The 11,476-nt window shown below is 45.2% G+C and overlaps 1 protein-coding gene across 1 annotated transcript in view; it reads right to left on the bottom strand.

Annotated features, from left to right (window-relative positions):
- Window positions 1-2,288: 2,288 nt before the first annotated feature.
- Window positions 2,289-11,476, bottom strand: part of LOC144139680 (uncharacterized) — a 29,033-nt gene continuing 19,845 nt past the window's right edge. The window contains exons 6-8 of the mRNA XM_077671970.1: window positions 6,431-6,589; window positions 5,111-5,180; window positions 2,289-2,416 (exon numbers count right to left, since the gene is read on the bottom strand). Of these exons, the coding sequence (XP_077528096.1) occupies window positions 2,319-2,416; window positions 5,111-5,180; window positions 6,431-6,589 (327 nt within the window). The 3' untranslated portion in view covers window positions 2,289-2,318. The remainder of the gene's footprint in view (window positions 2,417-5,110; window positions 5,181-6,430; window positions 6,590-11,476) is intronic.

Raw genomic sequence — 11,476 nt, 5'->3', positions numbered from 1 at the left:
AAGCATTAAAGGACTCTGTTAATATCTTAGCAATGTTATGCCCACCAGAGCGGTCTTGGACAAGAGCTCCCATGCCATGGCCTGCCCGCACGCATAAAAAAAAAAGGAAGTGCTGGTTCCACACCCCGCAACCTAGTTTCGAGGCTAGGTTTCCTCTTTGACGTGTGAAACCGTCTGTGCCGGGTCCGCAGCTGTAGAATGGAGGACAAACGCAAAATATCCTGGTATCCTCGGCAGCCTTGGCATGAAGGAAATCCCAGCAGAATGGATCTTACTTAATTTCGTGAAAATGTGTTTCGATCAATTTTTATGGGGAAGAATAATGGCAGCCTGCTAATGTCAGGAGCAAGGAACCACATAAGAATAACCAGATTCGTATGTTTAAGAAAGCGTGTGCCTTGCGCATTGTGAGAACACATTTGTGTTGAGTCCATCTGTATTTTCCGAGCTTTGGTATTCTAACTAAACGATTTTACTTTTCAGTTGCCAATGTGTTCAAAGATAGCCAACATTTCTTTATGTTTTTATGGCAATATAGCCAAACTAAAAAAGAGTTTGTTTTATTAACACATTAAAGCCCCTCAGTACACAGCTCTAAACAATTCCGGTAAACAGATGCTTGGTGTATTTTTGAGGATTGCGGAGGGATAGGAGAAAAATGTTCACGACATACATCGAGACGGCAAAATGCAAGTCCTGACTACGAGCTAACTTATTTACTGAACACATGATCTTAGAAACTCGTTCGCAAGGAATGGAATCACTTTAAAGGAGCCATGAAGAGAAAATGCAAGTTGGTTTTATTCGAAAGATTTCGTGTTTTATAGTGCCCCCAGCGCTTGTCCGGATACAAACGGTGCTTTATTCACTGAGAAATTAAACAATTTAGGTTAAAATTTTGATTTTCCCGCTCAATCGTGCGTTTTCGTGGTCCCAAGTGACATCACGGGAACCGACCGCTCTGCAGCCTAGAGTACCTTCATTCACGCATCCGCCGTACAGGGTAGAGACACGTAACGCTGGCGCCGCCATGTTCGGTTGCTCGCTCGCCGCCGAAGCAAGTCATTGTGTCAAAACCGCGCTAAAAGTATCGCCGCAACGCGGTTTACTGAAGAAGTTTGAATCATATTGTCTGTTTCGCGTTGCTAGGTCTCGTGGGAAACGAAAAGAATAACGCGTTGAGCCCGTTGGCCCAATTGCGGCGGCACGGGACCGTTCAAAGGTTGTCTCCACCCTGTAGCGGTGTTGGTTGGTTCCCGCGTTTCTTTACGTTCCGTAACCTAGATGGCGCCACCATACCGTGGCAAGCGTTTGGTTTTTTTTTTTGCCCGCATTTAAACTTGGCTTGTTTTTGTTCTGGGAGAAAATATTCGTTCCCTGAAACAGTGCTCGCTCGACAAATGGGGTCACGTAAGACACCGTTGCTTGCGTCAATCGGCCAGTGTCGTCTGAGACAACCCCAAGCCCCATAGTGCTGTGCAGCTAAACCAAAGCATGCTGTGCGCAGTACGAACAGCAGAACGCATCAGTACTTCTATGTTTACATGTGCTTTCGTAACTTCCACTGTTTGTGCCATCATTCCTATTGCTTTGTAAATAATGTGCCCTAAATTTAAGCGCAAATCGCTCGTTCATCTAGTTTGTAAGCTCTACCTAATTTTCGTCTGCTTCTGCCAGCCTCCGTCAATCGCAGAGCTTAGCCCATGTGACATCACAGGTTCTGTTGCGGGAAATGAGCTGGTGGGTCGCATGACCATTCCCGTTTTTCCTAATTATGTAGCTTATTTGAGCGAAGTTTACGTTAAAAGTGGTGTCAGTATGATTCTAACGAGACAATCTTTTGAATGAACCAAACTTGTGTTTTCTCTTCATGGCTCCTTTAAAGTTAGCATTGCGTATTGTCTTTGTTTTCATGTCGTCATCATTTCTGCGCTATTTCTCGCATATCTGCCATCGTACCGTCATCCAGCCCGCCATCCTCGTCGGTAAAGTTATCGGCTTGCAGTCGTCTACAAACATGCCATCGTCTACAACATACCATCATAAACCAGTATGTCGACATCTTCCAGCTTGCCATCGCGCAATAGCACGCCGTCGTCTGCCGTCATGACACCATAAATGCCATCGCAATAATCTACTATAATGATATTCGATGGCTTCCATCAAGTCCACATTTTCAATAGGGGAGAAAAATAACAAAGTATGCATGCACATTTTAAATACAGATGGTGTACAGTCGTACGCGTACACACCACACATTTAAAATGCACAAGAAGTGTAAAAGAAGTCTTCTTTAATTGTTCACCGTTTACATTGGTTTACAGTTCCCCACGACGGAAGAGGTTCCAGTTGGTCTTGGCATAATGATTTTGGTGAGCCACAAACATAGGGTTTAGGTGGCGGACATTCGGGCATCCTGCGAAATATAAATATTTGTTGGACGCGTGCAGGGGTGTGCTGAGTGCATAACGGGAATGTGAGCTGCGTGTTCGCAATCATGCATATGATTATTCGTCTTGAAACCGCGAATGACTTATTGAAGCTTGATTTCCGTCAGCCATGATGTTTTCTAATGATGATGCTTAGTAATTATGGCGTATGCTTGGTGAACGTCTGTGCAAAACTTCTATTTTAGCCCACAATATTATGTACACTTTTGTTCACTCTAAACCACACAGTTTCCACGTTTTTTCTCGTGTATGATTCCACTAATTGGGGGCTGTGCCAAATGGTTTGTTCTAATATCGTCCCGAAAATGCGACACTTTGCAAGATTTTTTAACGTTTCACTGCAGTCAGGATGGTGTCGCGGAAATTTTCAACGATTTCTTTGTTAACCAAGCAAAGGAACCCCTAAAAGTAAGTGCGATGAGCACGAGCCTATCCTACCTGTCCCACAACCAAACTCATTCGTATTTAGTGAGATATCAATAATGTAAGTTAAAAGCACGGCAAGACAGATGAAATCAAAGAAGGCCATGGTACATGACGCAATTCCTGTTAAAACTTTAAAAAACAATATCGAAATCTTGGCGCCAGCGTTAGCAACTACGTTTAATCAGGCATTTGGAACGTACTCAGCACAGTTGTAGATTGGACGGGTTGTGCCCATCTATAAAGGAAATGATCCTAATGACGCGGCCAATTACCGTCCCAAAGCAATTTTGTTCTGCATCAAAAATATATTTAAGAAATTATTACCAAAGCGTGCAATGAACTTTCTAGAAAAATTCATCACATTAGCGGAACACCAAAACGGTTTCAGGAATAATATACTCAGCTAGTGCCGCTGCTAAATCAGTTACAGAAAAAGTAAACCAGGCCCTTATAAGTAGTAAAGTAGTAGTTGGTAAATATTTGGAGGTACGAAAAGCGTCCGACTCTATCAATCATAACATACTACTGCGAAAACTAGAATGGTAGGGTTTTCGAGGTTCAGCTAACAACTTTTTCAACAGTTTTCTGTCCGACCGGAAGCAATTTGTCCAAAAAGCTGATAGCAAATCTTCACTCAAGGATGTTGGAATGGCCATTCTTCAAGGTTCTGAATTAGGCCCTATTCTTTTAGGGGCGAAGCTCCTTAAGTCATGGGTCTGTCCATCCCTTGTGTCTCGTGGTACGTGACCGCCGCATGCTTTCGGAGATGTCGCAAAGTGGGCCGCGTTGCACGCGCAAGAACCGGCTGCAACCGGCAGCGCAAACTCGGCACCGGGAGCGCGAGCTTGACTGTGTTCACCAACGGAGGCGCGAGCGCACGTGCACTGCGAGGGGGAGATCACGGAAGAGATCACGCCACGAACGCAGGCAGTCGTTCTCGGAGATCGAACGAGACGCAAGGACCTTTGCTCGTTTCCTCTCGTCTTGTTCGGGCACAAGTTCGCCCTAAATAAAAGTTCTTTCTTTACCGTTGTGTCCCATCCTACGTGACAAATTGTGGTGGAGGTGCGGGGTAGTCCTCGATGGCGCGGGGTCTTTCACCAGGGGTGGGCCTGGGAGCATTGGCTCCGAAAATAAAAGTTGATTTGTACAATGTACGCACACAGTCTTACGTCTTTCTTAATGATGTAATGGGCGAACTTTCACGGGAGAGTTACGGTTACCGATGATCTCCCCCTCTCGAGCTTCGCCCCACTTATCATCATTCATTCCGTGGATATGGCGTGATTTTTTTTGTTTGCGTTTTACGGCTCATTCACTTTGACGTGTTTCACAGCCATATGACCTATTGCGTTGAACCATGGGGGTTCACCTACGCACCTTACTGCAAATCGCTCTGTGTTATCCATAAAAAAGCTATTAGAATATTGGCCACATCGCCAAGAAATGAGCCATCAGCTGCGCTCTTCGCCAAATATTTCATGTTGCCATTTGATAGAGCCAGGGATTCTAATACTGCTGTAATTTTTCACAAAATACTTACCACAAACGCTCCGTACCACTCGTGAACGCTAATTACACCCAAGCGAGATACAAAGCATACTGATAAAAAAATAGTAACCTGCGGATAGTACATGTCTTATCTCTTTCTAATGTCTAATCTCTTGTCTTTCGTGGTGGCAAAAATATGGAATAACGTACCAAACTCTATCACAACATTACCAAATTTGTTGCCATTCCTTAAACGTTACATGATAATTTAAGTACAATAATCCAGAACCATTATTTGAATGTAAGAATCACTACTGTGAAAACACACTAAACACTGTAACGTGCTGCAAAATTATATTTATTTGTGCGTGACAGAGTACCGTTTAGCCGGGATTGTATTTTTCAAAATACTTTTGTAATGGATTCAATACTAGCCGTACAGGCTATGGCTCCAGGCGCCTTATCAACACTTTCTTTGTGATGTATTTTTTTGAAATAAGCTACTTTGTTCTTGTTCTTGTTTTAATACCGTCAAAAGGAGCTTAGTTGAATACGCCACAGTCCGTACTAATGTCTAATTTGAAAGTACCGCATCTTTTTACCACCATGAGGCATGTTGCCCCACGCCTCCTTCCGTCAAACAAGGGGAAGAGATTTTCCGCAGATTCTGCCACTGTAGAGAGAGGTATCCGCGACAGCTATGGCAGTGAAAAGCCAAGTAAAGTGCACAATGGCTAACTTACCTAGTAACTTCATTGTGCGCTCAAGTTCATTCCTGAAAATTTCCAGGACTTTGTCCACGCCTTTCTTCCCCTGCAGAAAGAACGTTTGCGTTATGAGAAAAAACCTTGGTCGCTTATGACTGGCATTATGAACTCTAGGTTCGTACTCAGTTCCTACAGACTGTGCAAATCCAAACAACCTACCTATATACAGCAATTCTGCATATTTGCAGTGAAAGAGCTCTTGAACTATCCCCTATATTACAGGTATAGCTGCAACTCATCGTAAAGCCACCTAGCTTTGTACTTTAAACAAGCGAACAAGCGATATTGTGTTTAATGGATGAATTTATACTAAACACCTAGGTTACGGATCACCGCATGCGTCAGATCTCTAAATTCGCCAGGTGGCAGTGGGAGTTCCAAACTCTCTTTAGCCCTATCAACAAATGTTAAAAAAAATGTTTGAGATGCGTGCTATAAGTCTTTATGAAGTTTAAGGCACGATTTCGTACAATTTCCAACCACAGGCAATGCTCACAGATGACTACTCTAACGCTGAAACACACATGAAGGTAAAATACAATTTTCCTCATTCAGAAAGCGGGAACCTTCTGACCAACAGTCAAGCCAACCTCAGCGGCAATGTCGAACAATGACTTTAAATGATAAGGAAAGCAGATAAAAATTGCTGACTCCCCGGTCGCTTCGTAGCATTTCCCGTTTGAGATCACAGGGATAAGTTTGAGCGATTTACTGGCAGCGGCAGGGTCTCTCTCCAGTAAACACCAGTAACCATCCCTTGGGGCTTCAAGTTTTGTTTTACAGTTGTACTTGAATCGTAGCATAAACCTAATATAGTACACCAATTTCTGCGTTTCTGGTACCTAAGCAATGATACCTATTAGTGATGTTGTGGCTGGAAAACTTGAAGCTGAGTAAACTTAATTACAATTGCGGAAATATATATTACGGCTGAAAGATTACTGACGCATAATTCTCGTTGCTTTCCGTACCACCTTCTCCAACCATGGCCTCGATATAATTCAAACGAACCTTTCGTCACACGTCCGTGTTTTTGACGAAACAAACAGTGGATGGCACGGACTCATGGCTGGAACGATCATGGCCGCTTGTAAATAAATCACATCGGTCTGCGGTAACATCATGCAAATACATCGCTAACATCTTCCATGCTTCGTCTCATTTGCAATGCTGCCACGTACCATGTTTTGATAGAAGTTCGGGGTACATTTGGTTGAGGTCGCGGGGGGAGAGGGGTTACTTGCAAAATGTTTCCCTTGAGGAGACAACTGAACTTAAAGTAACGTAATTGCTTACGTCGTACGATAGTCCCCAGGGGGCCGGTCGGCCGACGAACACAGCTCGAGCACCCAAGCTGAGAGCCTTCGCCACGTCGGATCCGCTGCGGACCCCGCTGTCGAGGTAGACTTCCAGGCGGCGGCCTACAGCGCTCACGATTTCGGGCAGAACTTCGATCTGGGAATCAGTGGATGCGCAACATGAGAATGCTGAAGGTGCGATCCGACATTGGGTTTAAAGGCGATTCGTAGCGTTGCAAAAAATTAAGCCGCCCATCTTGGGGCCCTTGTATTGTAGTAATAGGCACCCCGAGAGGTCGGACGTGCGCGTACACAGGCATTTTTCGTTTTTTCTCGTTTTCATTAATTATGCACAATACAGGGAATAAACCAAAACAGCAATCCGTTTATCTCTAGCATACGTACTTCGCGAGAACAAATGCCCTCGTAAGGGCTCCTTTAGTTGCAAATGTCGATGAAAGACGATAGTCAACGGGCGCCGCTGCCAACTAAACGCCTCCCTTCTGTTTCCCGCTCACTTCGCACGCTGTTCCTCTCCCGTCCCGTTCTTTCCAAGATAACGCGCTAGATGTTTGTTTAAGTCCATTTAAATTTACGGCGTTTCGCTGCTCCAAGTCGGGTGCCTCGATGACAGCGCTGCCGTACGGAGGAGGCACACGTAAATCGAGGCAACCTACTCCAACGTTTGTGAAACCACGTTGATCTACTTCACGAGCGTTCCAAGCGGAACGCGGGACCTATCTAGGGGAACCTGTCGTTACTGTTGCCGTTTGATTTCTTAGATGCCGCCAGAAGCTACAGCAGCGCGGCTACAGCAGGCGACGGTTTTCTGCAGTTGATGTAGCATTTCATTTGCTATGGCAAAATCCAAGCATACATAAATTTTGAATAAAAAAAACACTGTAAATATCATTTGTGTATTTATTTTCTGCCCTATATTAGCGTAATATCTTGTTCTTGTTCAACAATGTTGACCAGTATGAGCATTGCCACCGGAATTGAGACGTTTATATTTGGCTGTGGGTATATAAGACTATTGTGCAGCTTCTGTTTCACTTTGACCGGGTGGCTGAATCGAGTGACAGTCAGGAAGAACGACAGACAGTTAGACAGACCAAAATGTCTGGCTTCACCTATCCCAAGAAACACAATCGTCTTTAAAAAAATCGCAAAGGCTGTATGGGTGACGCGGGGTTTCGGGTGGCTGCAGTTTTTTTTCTAATTTTGGGGCTTTGCGCACGGAAATGTGTCATTGTCCTGACTAAAATTTCTTGGAAAACGAACACGGCACCGAAACCACAGAGAGTTCGAGCACACCTTGCACTCTGATGTTAACACAAAATTTTGAAAATAATCGTAAATTTGAACCAGGTGCTAGATTGTCGCTTACTTTGACACCCCCTATCTCTGTATCTGAAATAGTGATTAACATGTGACATTTAATTCAAAATATTACTATAAAATATCGGTGGCATAGCAAAAAATATTAATATACGGAAAAATGATTGACTGATGAGCTTCTTTTATAATATTCCGGAAAATTGAAAATAAAAATAAAGAACCCAGCCTGGATTTTCTTCAAAATTGGGGAAACGAGACTCCTCAAGCGGGCGAACAGCACTGCTGAAAAACATTGAATTTTTTGTTTGCATCGGAGCACATGGCACGCGCATCCGTGCCATGTGCTCCGCTACTGCCGCTGATTTTGTGGCTTCGCGCTTTGATAAAAATGTGTCTGTTCGCATTCTGCACCTACACCAGGGGCTTCTCAACCTTTTACGTTCGTTTAGAAGAGAAATGCGAGTTTCTAATCTTTTTGATTCGTGATGACTCACTGATTAAGCGCTGGCACAGCAACGGCTGTGGTGAAGACCCCCACCACCACCCCCACGTCTTCATCAACATCTCCCTATTCTACCACTTGTGACCTGAAGGTCATGGTTGGCGACGCGTATGATCGCCGAGCAAGCACCCTTGTCGCATCACAGCCGGTGTCGTCTCCCTTGATGAGTAACGCTGCATAAACTACTGCCTGTAAACGTTTCTAATACCCCGGTCACACAGGCACTTTCAATCGCGATCGAGTTTTCGAGCACGCTCGACGAACTGCCGCTGCTACACGGCACGTTTCAATCGCGATCGAGAAGTTGCACCCGTTCCCCTCGTGTGCGCCATATGGCGCTAACTATGTACTTGCGCAGCAAAGTCGGGAGTTGTAGTTTTTAATGACAACGCCCGTAACGAATCGGTATTCGTTCAAAAAGTATCAGTACCGTGGGTAACGGAATACAAATATCTGGGCATATGGTTAAACGAAAGCCAGGCGTATCTAAAAACTCATGAGGAGCATTTAAGAATGAAAGGGAGAAGAAACGCCTCTACCATAAAGCACAGAGCACTGTGGGGATATAACAGATATTGTCACGATGCCAAAAACGACGCAGTGGTCTTGAAGGAAAACGAGTTTATTGGAGCGAACTTGTGCTCCCCTAACAACTCGAAGAATACAGAGGCGGCGAAGCAGCAGTCAGCAAAGTGGCGTATACGCAAGCGAGCGTCGGTGATCGAATACCCCGGTGTCTGCACTGCAGGCTTTTTATCTTTCAGCACGCGTGGTTCTCGAACCCTTGATTCACATCTAGAACATTGTAGATCGAAGAAGATTATTCTGGGCTGTTCACGTTAGATCGGAATGCTCTCCCTATCACAACAGATAACACATGCGGCACAGAAAGAAAGAATGGAACACGCGCTTCCCTTGGCACAGAGATAACACAGACCGGCGCAGCGGGGCGGTAAAAGCAAAAACACAAATAAACCCAATGCATGGTTCGCGGCAATATGAAGTAGTGAGAGGAATCTGGAAGGTAGTAATGGTACCAGCACTCACCTTTTCAAACGCAGTAGTGTGTGTCAAATCAGAGATTCTATCAGGGCTAGAAGCAAATCAGAGGGCCGTAGGTCGATTGGCATTAGGAGCACACAATAAAACAACAAATGAGGCAGTGCAGGGAGACATGGGATGGGCATCCTTCGAAATGAGAGAAGCACAGAGCAAAATATGTTGTGAAGAACAACGTAGAAATATGGATGATCAGAGATGGGCGGCCAAAGTGTTACGGTATCTTTACATGAAAAGCGTGGACACACAGTGGAGGAAAAGAACCAGAAGGCTCAGGAAAAAGTATATGAAACCTGGAAGTGCAGGGGAAAGGACCAAGGCAATAAAAATGAAGTTAAAGAAACAGAGACTACGACCTGGAAAAAGAGGATGGATGCGAAGAAGTCCTTAGACATCTGCAGGATCGGGAAGCAGGAGATCACAAGGGAAAAATTATTCGATAATGCCAAAGGGATTGCATTGCTTTTTGAAGCCCGGGCAGGTTGCTTGCGGACAAAAACGCTTATCCGCGAGCCGATACAGGAAGAACTATGCGCAGGGTGCGGAAATGAGCCAGAAACCATGCGACATATTGTAACGGAGTGCAAAAGTATCCATCCAGTCCTCAGTGTACTGGGTGACAGCGACAAGCGAAAAACAATTAATACACTGCCGCCAATGTCCTCCGTCGTGGTTGCTCGTCGCTACAATTCACTGTATCGCCGCTGCGGCTCCCTTGTGGGCTGCTTCTGGCCAGCAAAAAGCGAGCGAGGTTCCCAGCGGCCTGTTATATACCGCATCATACCGCTTGCCGCCGCCGCCCACAGCCACAAAATAAGCTACGCTAGCCCGCACTATCCGTTTTCTGCACACATTAAGTTACGATTTTCGCCTTGCTCGTCGCCGCCGCTGCGTTTACTTACTCCTTGAAGCATGCACTGCCTTGGCCAGGCGCAATGAGGTAACATACATAGCTACTCGACAAGCCAGTATTTATTTGCCATTTAAAGAGTTCATGCAATTTCATAATGCTTTGCGCGCGTGCTTGAAGACTTACTTGCGGTAATAAGCTGCGCCTGTGGGTGTATTTATATCTGCTTGGACAAAACAAATAAACACGACGTGATTACATCATGCTTGCATCTATATGTTGCATCTGCTTCGCCTGACAAAACACGTAGCATACGTTAATAGTAGTGTATTAAGAGGAAGCAAGAACCCAGTTTAAGACAATCTAAACAATTTTTTTCAGCTAAATCTTACAAAATTCAAAGAAACCCTCACCGAGTTTAGAGTATATAATAATTTAAAAATATATCCGGGACGGCCCGTTGTATCTGGCGGCGTGAGCCAAAGGCAGCACTTCTGCTATTTTTTTCTTTGTAACCCTGAAATTTCTTTTGAAACATAAGCCCTCTAACACAACGTCTTATACAAAATAAATTTGTTAACAGCGGCACTTTTGGCAGCACTTTTTTAAACAAAAACTCAATTTGCGTAGCCACAAAGTCGTTGCCAGCCATGCCACGCTGAACTTCCGGCCGAACTACACACTATGGCCGCACTCATGGAGGCGTAGAGCGCCTTTGCCGAATCACGTTGACGCTAGCGCCAGATTCCACTCTAGGTGAGTTAGTGAGAAACTCTATGGTCGTAGGGATACGTAACAATGTAAATGTTACCGCACGCTTATTTGGGTGAAGGTATTTGACACGATTTGTGGCATTAGTTGGAGTTGTCACCTTCTGCGCCATTACGGAGCGGGGACGAGAGTATAGCCGCTTTCGTTCGATCGCGCTTGAGAAACCAGGATTGAGTTCGAGCAGGAACGAGCTCGATCGCGATTGAAACTGCCGTGTAGCGGCGCCCGATCCGGATTGAGCTCGCTCTGGATCGACTCAATCGCGATGGAAATTTCCCGTGTGGCAGTTGTATAACCCAAGAAGACAAGGTGGAAAGACCCAATGAGCCCCTCTACATACCTAAGGAGGACGACGGAACTTTTTTTTTTTGAAACCAAAGGCTCAAAAAGGGCGGGGGGGGTGGGGGGCGGAAGTCTCCATGGTTTCCGCAACTTCCAGGGCGGATAGAACCGAGCTCCCCACGGCCTGCTCCCAGTAGGAAGGGGGAGGGGAAAGAGGGCGTTTGGACACTCACACAGAG

The sequence above is a fragment of the Haemaphysalis longicornis genome, unplaced genomic scaffold (assembly GCF_048455015.1).
Source record: "Haemaphysalis longicornis isolate Haplotype H1 unplaced genomic scaffold, Haemaphysalis longicornis Haplotype H1 scaffold_5, whole genome shotgun sequence".
In the NCBI taxonomy this organism is placed as follows: domain Eukaryota; kingdom Metazoa; phylum Arthropoda; class Arachnida; order Ixodida; family Ixodidae; genus Haemaphysalis; species Haemaphysalis longicornis.
Note: the sequence above shows the minus strand (reverse complement) of the source record. Positions and strands in the feature narration are given on the sequence as shown.